Source organism: Mizuhopecten yessoensis, unplaced genomic scaffold (genome assembly GCF_002113885.1).
Source record: "Mizuhopecten yessoensis strain PY_sf001 unplaced genomic scaffold, ASM211388v2 scaffold9253, whole genome shotgun sequence".
NCBI classification, from domain to species: Eukaryota; Metazoa; Mollusca; class Bivalvia; order Pectinida; family Pectinidae; genus Mizuhopecten; species Mizuhopecten yessoensis.
In genome coordinates this window covers 312,369-336,833 of record NW_018407955.1, presented here as the reverse complement: position 1 = coordinate 336,833, position 24,465 = coordinate 312,369, and the positions used below count along the sequence as shown (strand labels likewise).

The window sequence follows — 24,465 nt, the reverse complement described above, 5'->3', positions numbered from 1 at the left end:
CATAACTTGGTATAAATCACGTACTGTGACAAAGAGACCAGTCCAATGTTATCTTGTCTGGAGCTTCAACACCCAAAATGAATGTCCAATTATTTTTACAAATTAATAAATGTAAATACTCTTATCGTTGAGTAAACATTAGGTAAAATCTTTAAAATCTTGTCCAGGTCTGAACATGCAGGTACAATATATTATACACAGGTAGTGATTAGGCCTTACATATACGAAAACAGTCAAGTGTTAAACATGTGCAGACGATTATCAAAAGTTCCCGATCAATACACTAAACCTATTTTGTTTAGACAACTCTTTGATTCGCTAATACCTATGTTTTATGTTTGATTGGCGGTGGATTTGAGACCTGTAAATACCTGAGGTTCTATGGGTTTTGAGGAGTGAGGTATTTTGATTGTGGTGGCTGTCAGCGGACAGTGTAAACACAGATACCTAAAGATAAAACTTTTGTAGTGTTAACATTTTTGACACACATGATTGTAATTATCGATTGATAAGACCTGGACTGTGCTAGTTTTTAGGTACCTGTTATTGACACAAGGCGGTACATATCAGAACACCAGTTATCCTTTATCAATACCTGAATGTGTCAATGTAGAGGCGGCTAAGATGTGATTTATATCATATCTAAAGTATAATCATTTACTACGGTGAAAACTTCATCTGTGGATAATATATTTTTTGTGACACATTATCCAAAATGAAGAATAAATTGATTTCTGTGAAAATTCAGCGATCAGTATCACTTTGTGCATGCCTATATTGTGTACCTGTCATTCGAACTTGTATGTATAACAGCAATTGCATTATAAAAGTGCTTGAGAAATTATGGGAATTAAGGTATATTTTTGCATAAATGAAGAGAGATGCAGTTTACATTTACATGATTTTGCAGAAAGTGAATATTCAGTGAGATTTTCTGTACTGGTTTGGGGAAAATACATTTTTATTTTCTTTTAGTTAATAATGCATGGTATTTTATTATGTTTAAGGTGTTGGCTGACAGGTGATAACACTTGTGTGGCTGGCCTTTATTAATTATGTATCTACCTGAATGTTGTGTTGTCTTAACTTCTTCTACAGAAGCTTTATCTGGCCTTGATTAACTTAACAATCAAGTGTACATTGCTGTATTTATTGATGGTTTTATACCTGTAGATGTCTATAAAACCTGCCAGGTCACCCTGGTGACCCGAGTCTGACCTTCACATGATTAATTACCAATACACTGCTGGATAGTACAATAGATAATGGCTCCTTAAGACTACAGTTATATGCACGGATGCCTTAGACTACAATTATTTTCAAGGATACATGGCATTTAACTGTTTTGATGATTAAGTTATGTTGGTTGATTTAATTACTGGTAGAGTCTGGTTATAGTATATAATAAGTCAAATTAATATTCCTATGGTAATGAATGATGTGATATTCGAATTGTGGCCATCATTTTACTACTATTCCTGAAACTTTCATACAAATTATGATGTAATAATGAAGGGCTCTGAAGAAACCATCTATCATAATCAACAGGAACCTAGATGCCAAAAAAGGGAAGACAACATGTCACAGTTGATATTGGAATTACTACGGTAACTCTTGAAAATTTTGAAATCCTGACCTTATAATAATACCTGTCGTATAGGAACAATAAAAAGTCATCATGTACTGTAGAAAGTGCTTCTTTAAGTGAAAGTAAATTAACCAGACTAATTGAGGCTGGTAGTGGTTTTGTTGACCAGTTAGATTGCAGTTGGAGTCTAATGACAATTGATACATAGTGACCACTTTCACCTCACATTTGAAGTAATTTCTATCCCCATATATTACCAGTGATGATCCATGAGGCTCAGATTTGAAAAAATGAAAGGTTTTCAAGAAAGAAGCTTTATTGAAAAGGAGGCTTTCACTGGTAAAATAGGTCCCCCGTACATATGTGCTATTGATAAAATTTCATGGAGTTATTGTTTGTTTCTCTTCGCCTGATCAAAACATGATTTCTTTGGATCAGTGATGTTAGACTACAATAAAGACACAAGGTTATGGGTTTGAAGCCCTTTTCATTAGTGTTGGACATATCTGAATCTATTTATCAGTTGTGTAGAAGGCAATAAACATCCACCATTAGGTTTTGTTACATGTAGACTACACATGGATTGGTGGTCGTCTTGTCTGAGGAGTCTGACTAGACGTGATGAGAGGTCACAGGCAATAGACAAGAAACGAGTGGTGATGGCCGATTTCCCACTTGTCTGTCTGTCCGTGGCTATATATGGCTATATCTTGTATGACACTTATAAATGACAATTGTCCTCTTGAGAGTGGACACTGTCGCCTCTTTAAACATTTGTGATTTACCTTGATTTACAATATAGACTCACCTGAAAGTATTTATGGTGCTGACGTATACAGCACATACACAACTAGGACAATTTTTAAGTTTCAATGTTACGTTTTGGGCTGTTTTTTTCTAAAGGGTTATAAGGTAAATGAAAGGAAATGATTATAGCATATATATACATTAACATGTAGGTTTTCTCATCAATACAGCTCTGACATACCTTGTATATATATACATATTGTATATTATGTTACAAGGTCTGGAACAAAGTGTTCTATTTATATATATATAATTTACTGCAATTCTGGCATACATGATTAAATTACTACAAATTACCTACATGTTTGTATTCTTTGTTCCCGAGTATGGTAATATTTACAATCATAAATCAATTTAAATGATTTTGCAGCAAAATTGCTATTGGTTGCAAAATTAATTGAATCAGGTTCTTCATTTATCAATTATGTTGATTGAATCTGGACCACAACGACACGCATCCTTCATATGGCAGATTCCTGTACCTTTAGAGCTGCATGCTGACAGACAACCACACAGTGACTCATTTTGAAATTTTATGGTGCCAAACTTCAGATCTGAACAATTAATAGATATCAAAATAACTCCAAACATTAACTAATTAAGAAAAGATTCAATAAATTAACGCAAGAGCTTTAATTTCCTGTAAGAGCTTTAGGGTGATAACTAAAAAGTCCTGATTAAGTAATGTCCATGTCAATTTGTAGAGATTCCATCGCTTTCAATTACTCCACCCATCTATTCTATCATTAATTGTGTCAAGTTTGTATGATTTCAAAAAAAAATCTTTGTTAAGTGAATTATACGAAGTGCAGAATTGTATTCTCTCTGCAGAGAATTTTTATTTTAAGAGGAACTATATGTTAACACCTATTTACACAGTTTTTAAATTAATCGTGTTGAAGATAATCCCTTTTTCCTAAACCTGTCAATATTTACCCCATGAGTGTTTGTATCTCGGGCTGTCACCGACTCACTGTTACCTGCACTGGTGGTGTAATTACATCACCGACTCACTGTTACCTGCACTGGTGGTGTAATTACATCACCGACTCACTGTTACCTGCACTGGTGGTATAATTACATCACCGACTCACTGTTACTTGCACTGGTGGTGTAATTACATCACCGACTCACTGTTACCTTCACTGGTGGTATAATTACATCACCGACTCACTGTTACCTGCACTGGTGGTATAATTACATCATCGACTCACTGTTACCTGCACTGGTGGTATAATTACATCACCGACTCACTGTTACCTGCACTGGTGGTATAATTACATCACTGACTCACTGTTACCTGCACTGGTGGTATAATTACATCACTGACTCACTGTTACCTGCACTGGTGGTGTAATTACATCACTGACTCACTGTTACCTGCACTGGTGGTATAATTACATCACTTTGGGGCAATCATGTTAACATGATCAGTTGTACAGGTTTGTTTCAGTAGCTGCATTACTCTTATAGTAGACATCAACCTTTACTAGATACATCTTTAGGAACACTATATACATGTATATAAATAGAAATGTAGGTCACTGTCACCTATGTTTTCTGCTCTACTGATCATGGCATTATAGGACTAGATTTTGCATTCAGCTGATCAGCTTCTGTGGTTTGATCTTTTTCACTTGGACTCATTTCCATTAAAGCAGATCAGTACTTTTTTTGTGTTTTAAAAATATTTTCAGGTTTAACAAATGTCCAGCATTATAATTTTTATTTTATAGTTAGATATAAATGAGACAGCATTATGATTAGATGTTTCATTTTGAGGTAGATGTAAAAGAGATAACCCTGTAATCCTGTATGCCTGAAGTGAATCATGGTAAGGTATCTAGATCAGGAGTATAAAAGTTGAATAAAATGTATCATTTCAAAGATTTTCTGACCTTAAGCATAGATACATGTACCATATATTCTATGATTATTTGACATTCTGGCTAAAGATGTTATTACCTCACGTTCAAGGTATCAGATATACAGATACTGATTTAGTCCAGATTTTTATCTTCCATTCAAAAAGTTTTTGCAAGATGGAAGGTAGATTAAATTTCCTTAGCATTAGTATGCTTTTTTTTATTGAATATTAAATTTCAATTTGATAGCATTTTCTAGAAGATATGTTGCTGATCTTTGTCCTGGCTGTCACGGCCTTGTCATTACTTTATTATAAGGGTTGGAGATCACTTGTCATTAACATTGTAAGCTTGTAGGACTGTGGGAACATTTAGTTAATTCATAGAAAGAAATATTCAGGGTATTAATTTCTGGTTAAATGCTGATTCTGTTTACAATTGAACCTTATTACTAAAATATTTGATGGATTTCTATCATAACTACTATAAAACTACTAAAAAGAAATCAGTATGCAGCCCACCTAAGATGATACATTATGTACTGGCATAATCCTCAAAATAGACGGTGCTTTTAGCAAGATAATTTTGAGAGAGAAAAAAATCTGGATTTTTTCGTGTTATTAATTCTTCAAATATAGTCATGTGATGATTAAAAAGAATTGATGCACAGTGTGTGATTGTATTACTTTGATATGTGTGTGTTGACGGACACAACATTCACGATGCATGCTTGAGTGAACAACGTAACATTGAGGTGTGGTGAATCCATGATATTTTTAAAGATCCACTCTTATCTTTTCTTTAAGATTTCATGTTTAATTTTGCCGTTTTTGTAAAGCAAAATGGCTATGAAATTTGGATGTGGAATAACCATAAAAATTATTCCCAAAGTTGATGATTGAACGCAAACATTTTAATTACAATTTGCTTTGAACTGATGTAGGTGAGCTTCTTGAAGTCGCAGTGTAAATGCATCACACTAGGATTAAGTACAGAGATCCTCCTACTCCTAATCTCGAAATGGCTGAACAAGTCACTGGAGGTGACTACCGAGAACCAGCTTCTACTTCTGATCTGTTGTCCTTAGCAAGGCCCTTAAACGGACACCTTTCATGAGTCTGCACAAAGACCATAAAATCCCCTCCTGAGAGAGTAATCATTGCCTTTATATGCTGCTTTGGCTAAAGCTTGTATTCTGGGACTGAAGGTCAGCTGATTGTTAAGATGTATGCTGTGTGATATTTGTGCTTTCCTGTGGATAAATCTTTTACCTTTTCTCGATCAATAAAAGCTATTATATTGCCTAAAGTATAATAACACAGTCTAAGATCAGGAAAAGGACTTGTGGAAAAGTTGCTGTTGTATTTGCAATTTCTTCTTAAGTTAATATTTGAAAGCAATTTCGATTTGGTTTGGATTCTATTTTTACTGGCTTGTATTCATACGAGGACGTGGGGTGTAGAGGAACGCTAATCTAGTCAGGTTTTACACAGGAAATGGCAAGGGAACCATGTCAATTGTACACTGTTGAACTTCGAAAGATTTAATTCAATGGCACGTACGACTTCATTAACCGCACCTTCGTTTGATGATAGGATACTCAACAGCACTGGTAACAAATCCACTTCCTGCGCTTTATTACTTGTACAGCAGAAGCCTAAGCGATATTGGAAGGTCCTTGTCGCATTGCTTATGTGTGTGGTATCATCTGTGGTGCTTAATTAGTAATTGGAAGCCCATGGCCATGATGCAACCTTGTAATCAGAATCTATGACACTAATCGTAATGTCATATAAATAAGTCTGATTTAATGTTTCTGAATCCGTTGCAGCTGCTGCAACTTTGTAATGCTTATAATTTAAGTTCTATTTTGGGATGTTGGTTGTTAAATTAGTATTCTTGTACCTAAACTGATGTCATTTTACATCCTTTGGTGTATCACTGTACCTGCAATGCCAATCAAAATGTGGCTACCATGTATATATTCCTTTGTTTGAGCAAGTTCCAATGATAGATTCTTAATACATATTCCGGTTCAGATAACTGAGTACAAGTCTAAAACCACAAAAAGGAACATTGACCTTTTAGCATGGCATAACATTTTTATTCTGAATTCAGTCTTATTAAAATATTTTGAAAAACACATTATGCATACTTGGTTGTAGTGACATTATTTACCCTGAGGATGTTGAGAACATTCTGTATAAGATGTTCAAGTTATCACTCTAAATGTCAGAATTTATTTGTGGAAGTGAGGCAAATGCATTTTGTGGATGATTCACTCACTTAGAGCTCAGGTACAGAAAACAGCTTAAAATGTCACCAAGTTGAAGGAAATGGGATTTGTTGAAATTCCATTCATAAAGATGTTTCTAATGGATGAATGACCTATAGCTAACACCTAGTATAATAAGATGTGAAAAGGTACTTCAGTGGTATTATTTACGCATGAATTGGTCATTCTCAACAACTGAACCATATCCACACCATGTACGAAAAACGAAAAACGCAAGTATCTAAAGTAAGCGTTCAACAGTATTTTTTAGAAATATCAGCAGGTGAGTTGTAATGTATGAATTTGATCAAACCTGTTATAATTTTTTTTGGCTGTATACAAGAGTTAAGTAGGGTAAGAATCAATTCCAGGTATTTATGAGGTTGACGTAATTGTTGCCTGGTAAAATCTCCTATTTCTCTCACTGTTATAAAGGGATGTATTACAATACCTCCTAACACACACGCCAACAAAAGATTGACATTTTTATAGCCACGTAAAAAATGTTAGAAAATTGCTTTATAAATAAAATTCCCACGTTTGTAGATTTCATTATTTTGCGTCATAAGTTTTAATAGGTATCTGACAATAGCATCCTGATCATGTCTCAAGTATTCCAAATCTTTTCTATTCCACTTCAGTATAATAGAAATTGTTCATTCAGAAATACCTTTATCACTTGACGGTTGACCCTTTGCACTTTCCGACAAGTGCTTTAGAACTTCCTCCCCTGTATGGTGATACCTGTATATATGCAGTTAGATAAAAACGTTTGAAGAAGCAATAATTGCTTGTCAGGTATTTATCAAATCGTGCTGAGATTTCAATTTATAAAGGTGCCTTGAGCTTTGCAGTGCATTCGTTTCTTTTTTATATCTGGTGTAATAGATTTGTTGGGTGCAAGCTTAAGATTGTCAAGATTTTGGGACAGATGGCATACTCGACACTATTTTATTACATACCTCTTTAATCCTAATAACTCATGCACTTGTATATTTTCAGTTTATATGTAATGCAACCTTTAGTTTACCACACGTGTAGGATATGACCTTGTGCCATGTCCGTGTGATACAAAATGTTCTATCACATAAATTGAGCTGTAACAAATCCGTTTATATTATATCCAGTGATTTCTTTGATGAAACAAGAATGATTTCAAACTATTCTGTACCATTGAATCAATGGGAATTTTTATTCCATCCTCGATATTGTTTTGTGTTTTGTCTATCATTTCAGTATGAATTGCCTGAACAAATTCTACTAAATCTGAATTAAGTGACATTTTGAAGTAAATGTAACATGAATATGAAAAAAATTGTAGGTTGGTAAATTTAAATGCTGCATTTATTTTTATGTTAAGTTACAGAAATTGGTTATAACCTTAAATCATGTGCATCCATGGCCATATGCCTTTAGATCACTCCATCAAAGCATGTAGATGCCTGCAATATGTTGGTCACCAACCCATGACAGGACTTAATGCAAGGAACAGGATCGAATACTATCTCGGTATACTTACAGATCTTTCTTCAAATAAATATGTTGAATCCAGCATGCCCGAGAAAAACCTGCAGTTTAAATTTCAAATGTTTAAAAAACCTTTGCCAGATTCTTTCATTGAATTACAGTATTCATTCATTGCTCAATTAAATGGTGTGATACGGGGAGTGGGAGATCTAACGTCCGTGTAAATATGGTGTGATAATGTATTTTAAGAATAAGAAAATTATAAGTAAAACTGTTATTCAACCCCAAAGTTATAAGCACAGCAGTTTAGTATCCCCTGATCTGTCCTAATGGCTGTGTACCCTAGCTAGAACATCTATGTTAGGGCCTACAGACACACTTGTTGGCCCTAACAATACGTACTCCACATTCAATCATATCAATCATCATTTTGTAAAGCCATCAGGATTGGAAATCTATGAAAAATTACATAATTTTTACATAACACTACCCTGGTTTTGTCTGTCATCGTCTTGGTAATTAGGTCTGCCTGGCCTGAGCGGAAGTTTGGTACAATTATCTGGTGGTCATGATGCCTGTAATGGGTCATCACAGGCATGTGTATGTTACCCTAATCAATACTTACCTGGATAAATGTCACAGATAGGTGTGTGATTACTGGCTTGGAGGTTAATGGTTTCTGTAAACCATGCAACAGTTATAGTTTAAATAATGCATTTTAAGCTGCAATCAAAACTGCAGTGGTATTCATTAACCTGGTGGAATACCTTGATTGGCCTTGCTGTGAGATGTTAAAAGCATCCTTGCTGTAATAGTGTCGGTCACGCTACAACAGGAAGTGCTGCTTTCCTGGAAACAAATAGAATTATTTTTAACCTTGTCAAAATATTTACCTGTAAAACAAAGGTAATTGTCAATGGCCATGTGGCTCTAATTGGCTTATCTCTATAACTAGGCCAGGTAAGGCGGAGGAACAGGGCTTTGGGCACTCACACCTGAAGGGTCTAGCAATACTGTATAGAATAAAAAAAAATCAATGGGTACCATACATTTATGATAAACCGTTAATTTCCTGTGTATATCTGTATACAGGGTCAACGGAAGTGGATGTTTGTAAACGGATCATGACACGTCGGCTACAGTATTCATTGTTCTGTTTATACGTCTGTAATGATAATATTTATAGATATTTAAGTCTTGTCTGAACCAAATGGTACTGCATGTCTGATGATGAAGACAGACTGCTAGGTGTATCATATTTCTGTATTAGACGTTTTCTTGGTGTCTATGCTTGTTATTGTTGAATATGGTTATAGAATGGCTACTTGGTAACATGCCATATAGGCATTATGTATGCGGTACATATCGGTAGCTTTGTCTGTGATGAGTTTTCAGCTTCCATATATCATGAATAACTTGAACACACTGTAGTTTCCACAAGCGTGCAGCCATCACCATACTGATAGTTAACTTACTGTAGAGTATTTACTTGTCAGAACACCACAGATGTTCACGGATGATGATGTATGCACTCTACAATAACTAATACAAAGAAACATTCATTGCATTGATCATGACTGTCCATGTAAACTGTTCCATTGGGTAACTTTACGATAGTCCACAGTGGAGCACATATATATGACAAGGGAATTCATCAATGAGATGGGCATAGGTTTGTTATTGAATGGTATAGTGGTATACAGTTTCACATTCAGGTTAGGTGGTACATTTACCTCTCAGGCCCAAGCTTCAAGAACATTACTTAAAAATATATCTGAAGGAAATTTCTGAACTTTATTTTCCCTGCTTGAATTTAAGGCAATTTTTTTAAAATTAATTACAAGGGGCTTTCCTGAAACTGGGGCGTAAGTCCTCAGGCAATCATTGCTGTAGATCTGTTGATAATTATAACTAGCTATTTCATAATTCATTTTTGAATGATTTTCAACTCAATAAATAGTAGTTAGATATTAATTTCACATACACATATATATATTAAGCTGAGTGTAATGGTGTATGGTTACAATTTAAAATTTACAATGTGTGCAGTTGACCAGGCTTCAGCCTGGGCCCTTTCACCACTGTAGACCATAATGGACTCATCCTGATGAATGCACGATAGAGTCTACTTAAGTTACTTAGGGGTAAAATGGTTAGTGTGATATAGTGAAAAATAAACTGACCAATTCATTTACAGGGACATATATAGACAAACAGTCCAGTGAGTCTTAAGTACAGCCACACATGTCCAATACAACGTTGTACATAAAACACGTGCAGGGTTTTAACAGAATGTTGTATAAATAACACCTTGATGAATGGTAAATTCTGCCAACTTTAATCCGGGATCAGACATGTCACACTAATAGCACACGTGTTGACTGCCATTGTAGCGGCCACTTGTACATCGATTAGTAGTGTGTCCTAGCTACTGTCACCTTTGTCTCAATCTACCTATTGTTGTTGCTCTTCAACAGTATCGGTCCTATCAGTTCGGCCAAACACTAGGCTCTCAACGTCTATATACTGACAGAGATTTAACAGTAGGACATCATGGCTGTCTTTGTCTTACGAGGCGAGTAGGACCTATTAACGTACGTAGAGACCAGTTGGTCATCGTTTCAATGGTCCAAGACTGAGACCAGCCAATTGCAATTGTCCTTTGTTCGTTGGTGATTATGGAAGCTTTGATTTCAGCACACCAATAGTAGTTGACCAGTCAACTGGACGATATAATTTCGGCCATTTCAGAGGCAATAGACTTTACATTCTGGTTTAAAGGCTTTACATCCTAACAGAAGCTAATGATGAGAACTCCCATACAGAGGAGATGGCCCATTACATATAATCAGTGCCCATAGAATAAAGCTGGCCTATTCATGTCTTCTGTAGATTACCTATTTATTGTATGATATTTTCAAACAAATTTGTGTTCAGCATTGATCAATTGCATTAACTTAATATCAGACATAAACCTTGAGGGTAGTACAAATTAATGTCCTTGCGATAAGGTATAGAGGATCAGTTTATAAAAATAGGTGTGTCGAAATACAAGTAATACAAAATGTACTATGTAGCCCACTATGAATTGATGGCATGGTCAAGGTTGATTTGAAATAGGTTTGAGGGCCAGTTCGAGGGTGCAAGTACAGACGACCATCGGAAAATTTAATGTTCTGATAGTAATTTGTTCCTCTATAATACAGTAAACACAGCTAAACTGCAAACCTTTGTTACAAGTATTCTTATTGGACCACCTGCTTTTGATTATAAAAATGTTTTGGTGTATCCAAAGTTTGTCCCCTAGATATTTACATTTACATGAGCTACATGTATTGTAGATAAAGTGATTAATGATATATTTTGGAACCTTTTAGTATGGATTGGAGTGGACCATCACTGTATATACCAACACACATTAGTCATACCTGTATAGATATTTGGTTGGGTTATAACTATCATAGGCATTGGTCAAAGGTAACTCAGTCGACAACAATCACACCTTCCAGAGATTTTAACTCGGATACGTATACAAGCTCCCGGATTTTTATTGAAGCGTTTCACAGCAAGTGAATTGTGCGACATTGACCACATCACAAGGGGACACCTGACCAGCTGGTTTTTGTCTGACCATTTCTGAATAGATATTTTCCCTCAGCTTTGTGAAATGGAAGGTCAAAGTTCAAAAGCAACCTGGACCAGTCATAGGGTCAGCTAATCCTCTTATATGTCTCCAATGATAAAAGGTGGCGACTTAAAAGCCCGGTATACTTCAATGGAGATTCCCTGTTTAATTACGATATCATCTTGATTTTTACTTGATGTTGCTATCACCTCCAGTTTGTCTTTGTTCCTTAGACGATTGGAGGGAGATCGTCTAAAACAGATTATGGCATATTTTGATTGAATAGAAGAAGAGAGTGACAATCCTTTATCTTGAATGGACAGTACTTTGTTCAGTGGCTGGGGTATTATATCTTGATTATGCAGGGACTTCAGCCAATATTTGCAAATGACAGAATATTGAGTAAGAGGACTAAAATACTGTGGCCCTACATGGAACACTTCACTACAAAGTATATGCCCTTCATTATGTTAAGTATTTGTCTTACTGATCAATAATTAGATCGATGTTTTGCTGATTTTATTTACAGACATTTGTTCGGGTTTAAGTAGTAGATGTAATTAGTCATTATCCTGTATTTTGATGTATGCATCTTGAAATGGACCTGCCGGTGAAGCTTCATAGTATTCCGAAATTGTACAGCTGAACATATCACCCTACAGTTTTAAATGTCAGTGAACCCTTACAACTACAAGAAAGGTATATTTTTGTCGTGGTATTAAACAATTCTCATAAGGAAGTGTCACAAGAGATGGAGAACAATGTCCTTTATATGAAGCCATACTGAGAATCTCTTCTCGGTGGCAAAGTAGCTTCTGGCCAATATACGACAAGGAACTGACAACTCTGACAATTATTTCATCTCTAATGGTTTATCTGGATAAAAATTTAAAACAGTGTTCAAAAAAGGCAGCTGAATAGAGTGAAAATACCATTTGTGAGATTCATGCGCTCAATGCTATGTTCTAGAAAAAAGTAGAATCCCGTTCTATCATCAGCTCAGTTCAAATCAAGAATGCAATGTCCTAAATGAAGGGTAGACATGTTTTTTCCGTGAAATTTGCAGATATTGTACAGTAGTCTAGATCGGTTGGTTCAGATTCACCTGCAATTCATTGTTGCGGGTAACTTTTAGTCACATTGGTTTTTAAAAAGGTGAGATACAAATTTGAGTTGAATGATCGAGGTCTTTTAAAAAGACATTGCAGTTCCTATAAAACAGTTAGATTAAGTTGCTCCTTAATCTTAAAATTAAATTTAGAATGAAAAGTATATTCAAGCAAGTCAAGTCTTGAGCATTAAGTCTTAAAACTTTTTTATTTCTAAAAGGTTGAACTTTTCTGACTGATATGCATTAGCTTACACTAATATTACAAATACAATTTGTAGGCCCTTGGTATACTAATACGTGTATAAGTCAAGGGCATGGATTAGGATTATAAGTGCTCAGTCTGATTGTTTCTGATTAGTATATATATTAGTGTTTTTATCTTAGGCCAACTTCATAGGCTTTAAATGACATAATCGTTTTATCCTATTGACGCTGCAGTGCAAGTTGCATATTTGACCTTTTTGGTTGCAGTTTTTTTTTTTTTCACAATAAACACAAATTGACCTAAAATTTGTGGGATTTTTAAAGAAGTAAGCTGACACAATCCTGACATGTCGGTGATCAATTTATTCGCCTGAATGTTCATTATTAAATGTGAGGGTTCAGGTTATAAGCAGCAATGTTGCGTGGTTGTTTGATTTCTATACAGCATTTGTTTACATGTTTTCGCTTGAAGATACCTGATAAAGTACATAGCGTGTGAAAAGTTTTGTTCATGCCGAGAACCATTTTTCATTCTCCAGTCGGTGTTGTACTTAAAGCATGTCAATCTTGTACAGTTAGGAACAAAGCTGCTCTGTTTTTAGTAAAGGTACCTGGAATGTTATGTAGCACAACGTACATCATGGGGGCAATAATATTTCATGAATCAATCAAATCTTTAAGTTTCATGTTCTTGATACACTCTGTACCAGATACATGATTAATTCCTGGACGAATTGATCATGAAAACATATATAAAATAAAGCTTAATATTTAAAAGAAGGTCAATGTTTGTAATTGTTTTTCAACATGACAATACTTAAATGCTGATGACACGTGATGTCTATGTTTTTGTCAGCCTCTAGTATCTTTGAAACAAACATGAATTTATTTCTTACTAAATTTTGAATTAAGTAACAGACTTTGTAGTGGAGTACTTGTTTATATTTGAACAGTTTCTTCACAACTCAATGCAGAGGTTATAACATTCATGTGTATGAAACATTGATCCCTCCGATCTTTCCGAGATCCATACCCTGTTACAACAGAACTATCTACATCAAATCGAATCTTGATGGTTTCTTGGTAGATATATCACACGATCTTGTACCCTGGGATTTCACCACGGTAAAAATGTGAGGGATTTTATTACAAAAAGTGAATTTGAGAAAGCCTGATGACAGCTGAGACGTTGCCCGAGGGCACTGTTAACATCATATATGTTAGTCTAGTGGTTGTCAGTGGAAAATTGTATCGTCGACTTCAGTAATGGGAAAACTTCAAATGATTTGTAAGTTGTATTACATGCTTGGTTTCCCTCACAAGAAAGCCATGCACTAGTGTTACCGGCCGACTTGCTCCGTGAGATAGTCGATACTCCAACGTGCCTAATAAACTAGAACATTCTGTTCAATACTGGCGACACACTAAAAACGCTCAGACCTTTCAATCCAACTGAAATACCTTTATGTTTATAGCCGGTTTTTTTTTGCACTATGTCAACTTCTGAAGAGAGATTTGATCTTTTCGGAAATAAACGATCTCTCCGATGGAGTCGGTTGTTGTCAACAAAAGGCGGAGTTTTGCATAGCGACAAACCACAAAGACCTTCATTGGCATGTCAATGTGTGCAGAGGGTCAGAGCTTAATGAATACTAAGAGGCAAGGTAAAGGGAGTCAGCCTGTCACCCACGAAAGTTTGATTTCCGAGTGATAGAGATTGTACTACACGTACACAAGCAAGGCAACCGTGGTATTTGTGTACAGCATACATGAAGTCTAGTTTTATCTTTTAAAAGTGACCTTGAGGGAGAGCTATTGAACTTTTAAGCCACAGGGAAAGGGATCTAAATAATATTTGTATAGACAATGTAAGGCTTGAGAGGCAACCTAAGTCATTGTAGATATTATTTTTTGTATGTGTTTACTATAATATTTGAATGAGGTCTGTTGTTAAAATATTCTCTAAACTTCCTGTTAGATTGTCTCTGTGTTTGATGAATGTTTGCATGGCACATACACACAAATTTTGAAAATTCTACAGGTATATAACATTGGTCGGTGTTTACACAGTGTGCATGGCTGAGGTGAAACTGATTGGTTCCCTGCTGCCTGGGGATTTGAATATTCTACTGTTGAACATGTTTGACCAATCAAATAGGATTTCTTTCCAAATTGTAAAAGGTTCGGTTGTCTTTGTTGAACTTTGTTAAATGTCGTATAAAACCCAGCTTGTTTATCGGGGTCATATATAGCTTACAATGTTTACTAATAAAATATTTGTTTAATCCTCATTCAAACCATAGAAATATATGTCAGAATAAGGAAAAATCTTCAAATATTTACACCTCATAGACATGTCCTATTATAAACCTTAAACGGATTGGAATTTAATGGTGTAGATTTAAAAAAAATAAAAATAAAATCTCTTGGTCTTGAAAACATAAATATTTCCATTTGAAGTAAAATGTTTACCAGAATTTTCATCAGAATGGACAAAGACATTAAACATTACATGAAAGTGATCTGTGATTATCATATAGTACCCCTAACCTTAAGATTCATTTGACATGGATATTTATACACTGCATGTTTTGTTCACAAATACAGAATTTTATATCTAAGGTAGTGTTTGTGAATAGAGCAACACTACCGTTGCATGTTTAACATAGTAAACAAGCATGCAGCTACCCAAACAGGAGATTTTGTTCAAAATTTGGCAACAAAATGACATACCGAAAGAGTAAAAAAAATATTTTTAAGCATGCAGAGTCGTAAATAAAGAAATATGATATTAAAATAATAATATTTTTTTTGCGAAAATGAATGTTTTGAGTTTAAGTCCAGTCAGACATAATTTAGCTAGGTATATACACTCTAGTCAATAAGTCATTAACTGTTCATTGTGTCAGATCAATGATGACATACAATTCAACAAGTGTGACTGAATACTGTTGATTCAGCCATTAGAAGACTATGTAGCTGTAATTGATGATAGACTCTCTGGTCTATAACACTCATCACTCACGATGATGGGCAGGCTAGTGTATAACTAGGAGGTGGAAATAAAACAGTGATAAAATAGCTGTGAAAACATTTATCTACCTCTGTTCAAACTGAAAACAAAAACTAAATATTTGGTTAAGAGGCATATTAATTATTGCTTAACATCAATTGTACAATCAAACAATTTCATTTTTTTTTTGTATTTAATGAACACTGTATCTAAAAATAATTAAAACAATTTAGAAATGAAGGTCTGTTACAGGTATATTTTGATTCCTAGCTCTGACCACAGGTGCTTTCGTGGATGTACTGTCACCACATTGTGACATCATACAATGTATATTAAAAACAAACCTAAAAACAGCCCATTTTAAAGGCAAGAACCCATCGCTCTGATGGACACATTCATACAGCATGGTAGACAAAAGCAATATGCCTTTACCTTGTTGCACAAACTTTTGAAGTTGTATCCGGTAGACCACAAACTATTTTCTTGTAGTTACATATCTATATATTCATTGTAAATTCCATATTGTTCACATAAAGAAATGTATTATCGACGCAACGCTGATAGAACAAACAAGCTTTATCTTGTGTAGGGCCCCTTGAACTACCTGTGTAGAAATGTTACCTGGTAGGATCAACTGGCCTGAATTGTTGTATAATTGTGCTGTATCAATTAAGATCCTACAGCTGTATCAATATGTTATGGAAAGACAATACAAAATCCAGTCAATAATGTATCAGCATCGCAGTGTTTTGTGGTAGATAATCTGCAGGCTTGGAGATCACAGTCTGTGAAGGTTTCTGTATAGTTCACATTAGGTGTCTATTAAAGACTGAATGTCATTTCTTTGTATTCCATGTAATAATCAATTAATAACATGAAGGGAGGGACAATAAATAATAAAACATCAGAACACCTGGTAAACAATTATGTAAACAACCTACAGCTGACACCTATTGATTCAGGGTACAATAGACCATAGTCCGTGGTCTACTACCTGGGGCAAGCAGTGGGGGGTAGAATATGTCGTATTTTCCCTGGTCTGCACCCTTAGGCCAGCAGTGAGGGGTATACTAGACCATACAGTCTGTAGTCTGTATCCTGAGGCCAGCAATAAGGGGTAGAATAGACCATATAGTCTAGTCTGTACCCTGAGGCCAGCAGTGAGGGATATAATAGACCATACAGTCTGTAGTCGGTACACTGAGGCCAGCAGTGAGGGGTATAACAGACCATAGAGTATTTAGTCTGTACACTGAGGCCAGCATTGAGGGACACAATAGACCACAGAGTATTTAGTCTGTATCCTGAGGCCAGCAGTAAGGGGTAGAATAGACCATAGAGTCTAGTCTGTACACTGAGACCAGCAATAAGGGATATAATAGATCATAGAGTCTTTAGTCTGTACACTGAGGCCAGCAGTAAGGGGTAGAATAGACCATAGAGTCTAGTCTGTACACTGAGACCAGCAATGAGGGGTATAACAGATCATAGAGTCTTTAGCCTGTACACTGAGGCCAGCAGTGAGGGGTAGAATAGACCATAGAGTCTTTAGCCTGTACACTGAGACCAGCAGTGAGGGGTATAACAGACCATAGAGTCTTTAGTCTGTACACTGAGGCCAGCAGTGAGGGGTATAATAGACCATAGAGTCTAGTCTGTACACTGAGGCCAGCAGTAAGGGGTAGAATAGACCATAGAGTCTTTAGCCTGTACACTGAGGCCAGCAGTGAGGGGTATAATAGACCATAGAGTCTTAAGCCTGTACACTGAGGCCAGCAGTGAGGGGTAGAATAGACCATAGAGTCTTTAGTCTGTATACTGAGGCCAGCAGTGAGGGGTATACTAGACCATAGAGTCTTTAGTCTGTACACTGAGGCCAGCAGTGAGGGGTATAACAGAGTATATAGTCTGAAGTCCTTACCCTGAGGCCAGCAGTGATGGGTAGAATAGACAGTAAAGTTGGTATAAATAGACTGTTACATGTATAGTCTGTTTGATTAACAGGAGTAGAGAAGTTGGTGTGTGTGTGTGTGTGTGTGTGTGTGTGTGTGTTACTATATGTTGTAAGTCTGTAGTCTAGTACTACCAGCTGGAGGTACTCATTATCAACTTACTCTAGGTTTAGTAGAACTTGTCTCTTGTGTTCTAACATTATACTTTATCAGATTAATTTACATATGGGCTTATTATCACAGATAAACATGGGAGGTAATTTAACCTGATATAAATATCACAGGTAAAATAGGGGAGTTAATTCAATGTGACTTGAATATCACAGGTAAAATAAGGGAGGGAATTTACCACGACTTTAAACATCACAGGTAAAATGATCATGAGAAAGGTAACTAACCCCAGACTTATTATCAGAGGTAAAGCAAAAATTAAAGGAGGTATAAGTTGTCACAGTCTTTATTATCACAAGTAAAGTAAGGGAAGTAACTTTCCATGGACTTAAATTTTCACATGTTAAATAAGGGAAGTAACATATTACAATTAATTATAGACAGTAAATTATCCGGGTATATTAAGATAAACATCATTATCTCTCCCATAATTTGAACTTTTTAAGTCAGTGGTGTCTTTTACAGTATTTACGGTAGTTCACTGTATGTGGATTAAACTATCATGTCGTAATGATTATATGCCATATAGTTGTGTAATTAGACACATACACTTGTATGCCAGCTGGTTGTCCTAACCTGAAGTCCGCTAACATTACACAAATTTCAGCATCATTGTATAGATCTATCTATTTCTGTCTGGTCTCTCAATATGATTGTAATGCTCTGATCTGTCAGGGGATTAAAATAATGTACGTTCCCAGCTGTTTGTCATATTTTATACCAGTCAGCATTTCCAGGTGTGATACTATTCATGGCGTATTACCTCTTTAATTATATAGTGTCCTAAGAACTATGTACTGGTTTTTCTTTTCAAGGCTTTATAATAATAAGTTTAATCTATAGGTACAATCTAATATACTTCAGACATTAAAATGCTCATAGGTAAATCCATGCTTTGTGCTGATATATATCCCTTTTTACCTGATGCGTTTAACTTTCAAACTGATTTATATAAAATGTATACTAGTAATTTGTATCATTATTTGAAGGTGTGTCAAATGATCATGTAGGTATAGATGTAATATGAGAAATTAAAGAGACATGACATTTAACTTTGTAATCATATTAATTACTTTATCTGGTTTAAGCTTGCCAGGTAAATATAGCTGTTTGGGTTTGACATGCACAGCAATTATAAATGAAAGGTTCTGTAAGGCTCATGTTAGTGGGTTATGTAATGATTCTGATAAAGCGTTTTGAACCACTCCGTTGCTTTATTACTAATGTTCTGTTATCTTATGAGAATGGTTATGAGGATATAAACTTGTACCAGAGTCAATTCTACATTACGGTACCGGTAATTTAAATCTGCACTCATCAGGCTTGGTGTAGTATTACCTTAGTGGGGATTTGTGACTCCAATTAAAATTCTATACTGTGTTTTTGTACACTGATTGTAGAAAAAAGAAACGTTTAGGTTTCATCAGAATGATTTTTTTAATGTTTGATAAGGAAACGGAGCATAGGAATGCTTTAATGATCCAGATATATCTGTTTCTTCATTCCGTGTTTAAGTTCTTTCTGTAATTTTATTTTGAATGGAAATATTTGGTAATTTTGTTTCGGTTTCATCATTGTTTATGCTGTGATGTATATGTATTATAATTGTAATCTATATACTTGTAAAACTTACATGTGAGCACCTAGATAGGTAACCAGGACATCCTGATTTTACATATATATACAGGTAATTAGGGAAGCTCAGACTGTAATGTTTAGACATGTACAAATGTCTTATTTTTGACATTACAGTTGTGCTTTATAGTTAAGACTGCATATACTAACATTGAAAACGATAAAGGCCTTGATAGTTGAACCTAATGTTGACATCCAATGACCTTTCTGTACTTACAGCTGTTGGTGACCTGTCCGAATTTTCCCAGAATGGCGAGTACCATGTCACAAAGCACGGGTTTGATAGCGACCTTTTTACACAAGAGACAAGAAGCCAGTGTATCAGGGACCAGTATGCCCAGGCTGAGGTTTCCCCATCTCATGCAATGCGGGGCGCGGACATCTACAGGAAGGATGGGCTCTGTAGCTCTCGGCTCTTCAGGCTTTGGCCGGTACTGCTTCGGGAGCCCAAGGTTAAAACACCTGACCTCAACCTACCTCGAAAGGTAAAGGTCATCAATGACCTAGAGCAACAACTGTACATAACTTTCACACAACCCAACTGATTTGCGAAGATTTATTCTTAAGTACTGAAAAATTCAAAAAAATCCTTGACATGCACTATAAGTATCTGATTGTTTTGGATATGTAGTGGTATCACATCATGAACATTACATTGGTTTAATTTTACTAGTGCAAACACATTTTTAACTGCAGATGATCAGGGTATGAATCATAACAAAAAAAAATGCAGTGTTAAAACATTCCTGGTGCTAATTGGCTTACATGTAGATTCTCCAAACAACTACTTTCCAATTACAATCCCTCACATAAGATTTGTCGATTGAGTATACGTCGATGCCTATAGGTAGGTCAAGTGACCTTGTGTGGAATTTATCTATGGTATTTACATATTGTATAGACTGTGAGGTCTCTGAAATGAAGCTTGTTTTGTGGACCATAATTCCTTTGTTCTTTTTCCTTTGTTTGTGTTTCTCTTGTTAGAGAGAATGAAAGATGTTTTCAGCCAGATTTTTATTGTGATGTTTACTGTGTCGAGCTCCACATTCCTTGGAGTATTAGCTTTCTAATACTTATAACGTTATGGTCTAAGATGGATAGCAGTTGACATATACAATATAGAGAGGATTTCAGTTAGGAATGTTGTAAAAGAGTCACAAGATTTGTTCTCAGCTGTAATGTAAGTTTTACTACAAGTTAAGACTGTTATTTAAGCATGCAAGGTTTTAATCTAGTAACAATTATTTTTTCTTTCATATTTCAGACCCAGTCTGTTTTTACATTTGAGAAACGTTACAAGAAGTTACAGCAGCGCCCTAAGACCATACATGTGACCGATGAACAGTACTTCACAAAGGAGGAAATGGCTCGCGAGGCCGAGGCAATGACGGAGAGTCTATCTCAGTCGACCTCGGCAAGTCTCATCTCCATAGATACCTCTGGTCAGGGGTTTCAGAGGATGGAATCTTTACGTGGTTCACAACGAAGCCTTGCTAGTAAAGAGAAGGAGGCAAAGAAGAAGAAAAGAAGACGTACCGTGTCAGGTGTGTCCGACAATATCATGCAGGAGATTGAGGCATTTGAGAAGAAAAAGAAGAAGGGATACAGAGAACAGCCCCGCAATTACAGCTTCGATGACATTGACATGGACGGTAATACAATTCACCGCGATGAAGAAATGGCAAAATATCTTGATGAAATTGATGCCAAAATGGAGGAAAGAAAGGAGATAGAGCATGCATTCAGGAAGCCTAGAATTTTAAGGTTGTTACCATGTCGACGTTCAAAGTCCCTCCCAAGATGTCTTAAGTTACATTCTATGAAGGCACTTGCTTATGACAGACAATCTGTGGGAACTGACCACTCCAGTCGGTACGAGGGAGATTCTATCAGTCTGGCCAGTGCTGGTTCAGGGTCAAGTCGCATCTCAAGGTCAACAAAACGGTCAAGTATCATCAGCAACAAGATAAAGTCACTGGTCAATGTAAATAACATTAGCAACAAGTTACGACCTCGACCAAAATCCCTTGACCTAGATGCTATGGACTTTGGTGACGAAACGATGACCTCTTCTTTAGCTAATTCTAAAATGCCCAGCATGCCAGATGGAATACTTAGTCGGGCAACGAGAGACAGTTCTAAGATAGGGCCAGGGACTTATTATAACTTTGAAAGTGAAAGCAATACATTACCAAGGCGACAGCCAAAACGAATAGAGCGTGAATTTACATGGAATGCGATGCCAAGAGATTGGACAACGTCTGTGAAGCTGAGAGAGATATCTCAGAGGAGATCAAAAGAGGACAGACAGTCATCATCAGGTACATATACAATGTAATATGTTTGCTTTGTGAAAAATACCATGTATGGTCGTCTTCTTGGTCAATCACCAACCTATTTTTAGACACACCCTTTTCAGTCGGGTTTCTAATGTGGAAATAGAATTAGCTATTAAATTAACTCTATTGACTCAAATAAAACTAAAAATGGATATGTAATATTCCAAATTTGCTCAGTGACTGGTCAAATGTCTTGTCAGCTTCAGCCATATCGGATCATTATAAACTAGTTAACCTCGTGACATTTATGTATGTCATACAACTACTTATTTCACAATGCAAACATAAATCGTACTGAAGCGGAATTGATTTTTTTTGATGTTCAAGGTTGAAAACATTATTTCGGTAATCATTTAAATCTTTAAAATCTTCTGACTGTGTTTTTGTATGTATATATATACAATAACATACATAGGTTATATTTGTTTGTGTTGACCATGTGACATTGAGGATTATTTTAAAAGACATTGTCAAACACTGGTTCATTGATTTGTGAATACCAAACTGCTGGACTGTGTGCTGATAAATAATTATATGTCTTTTAGATAATTATTGGCATTTTGTTCAGGTGTCCAGACATATTTTGGTAGCTACTCAAACTCCAACAATAGCAGTGTCTACAGATAGGCCTGGCAAGTTATTTATGACAGAGGTATAATGATAGTTTTATGTATATGAGGGATTTAGTCGGCCATGTTGATAGCTGTGTAAGTACATGCTAATTGTGAATTTCGTATTTCTGCAACATTTAAACAGTGACCTATTTAATTAATGCGATGTTAAATCCTTCCTTTTAGCTAACACACAAATGTGGTACTGAACACCCAGTGGTTTTGTGTTCTCTGTATTTCATAAACGACCTGTTCTCTCTTCCAGTCAGAGCTTTCTGCTCCTTCAAAAATCGGATCCTAATACTGAGTTTGTATTTGATTTCAGTCATAATGTCTGTTTGGCTTCGTGTTGTCTGTTGGTGATCATGATTTAATTCTGTTATTTTAACATGTGCATGGAGTATTATTTCTACATTTGTATGTTGATTATGTGCAAAGTATATGAAAATCCGGCTTTATTTTAACCTATTTATCCATGAAATGTGGCATGGTTGACATACAGAGACTATAAACATTCAACATGTTATTTAATGTTTACGAAGGACTTTATCAACAATCACCTTTGTCATATATATTAAAAACATCTTTATTATACTTACTGCAGATCCTGTGCATTTTATTTTGAATTTCCATTTCTGATTTGAGTCAACAATTGCTGAGTTCAGTTACCAGTTTTGTGATTTTAAATCACCAATGTAGCCTCTTTGTGATGCATGGAGTGGAAACAGTGATCTTTTTCAGGGACATACCATGCTTCATTATCTAGAAACTTAAATTCATTCACGCACAGCTACAGATATAAAACTATTACAAACTTTTTCCAATGAAATATCTCGTGTAATATTTTTCTAACAAACAAAGTGGTGGAATTTTAAAATCATGACAAACTTGCACCAATTCTGTATTTAATTAGATGTATGCTTATGAATATAAATCTAACTTGAGTTTATGTGTTTTGTGTAGGGAACTGGAGTGGTAGCAGCAGTAATCGCCATTCCCTCGATTCAGACATGAAGATTGAAGGCATGCCGTCCACATCCCAGTGTTCCCTGGGGCAGGACTCGGGTCGTGACTCACCCACCTTGGAGGAAAGGTTTGTACAGCTCTGATAGGAGATATACATGTACATCTAATGGCACTCTCTGAAAACTGCTGTTATTATATATGCTATTTATTTCAAGTATTCTCCTAAATTATGTGTTGTCTCTCAAGGAAGTTTTTGTAGAATATGTTGCCTCTCAAAAAACCTTGTAGGAACTTAATCTTTCAAGTAGTTGATCCCCCAAGATTGGTTGTCTCTTAGGAGCGGATGCTCAAGATAGATGGTCACAGAAAGCTGGTCACTTAGATAATTGGTCTAAGTACAATTGGTTGCTCCAGATAGATGGTTTCTTGGGACAGTTGCTTAGGATAGATTGTTCTCTTTCCCTGGTTTTGATATGCACTTCTCCTATTGTGAGATATCCTTTTCTCCCACCTTTCCCTGGTCAGATATGCACTTCTCCTATTGTGAGATATCCTTTTCTTCCACCTTTCCCTGGTCAGATATACACTTCTCCTATTGTGAGATATCCTTTTCTCCCACCTTTCCCTGGTCAGATATACACTTCTCCTATTGTGAGATATTCTTTTCTCACAATAGGAGAAGTGTATATTGTGAGGGGAGGAGGGATTCTATAAGTCTTAGGTAGGTTGTCTCAAATCATGTGAAAAACATTGAAAATATCTCAAGCATTTTTATTTTTTTAAATGTCCCTGCATCGAAACTAGCAATATGGTTCTAAAAGCTTTTTTAAGGGCGC

The 24,465-nt window shown here is 35.8% G+C and overlaps 1 protein-coding gene across 2 annotated transcripts in view; it reads left to right on the top strand.

Annotated features, from left to right (window-relative positions):
• LOC110457581 overlaps positions 1-24,465 on the top strand; it is a 56,664-nt gene that overhangs the window by 22,762 nt on the left and 9,437 nt on the right. For both annotated transcript variants that reach the window (XM_021508913.1, XM_021508912.1), the window contains 3 exons: positions 19,933-20,198; positions 20,978-22,034; positions 23,627-23,756. In XM_021508913.1, the coding sequence (XP_021364588.1) occupies positions 19,933-20,198; positions 20,978-22,034; positions 23,627-23,756 (1,453 nt within the window). The remainder of the gene's footprint in view (positions 1-19,932; positions 20,199-20,977; positions 22,035-23,626; positions 23,757-24,465) is intronic.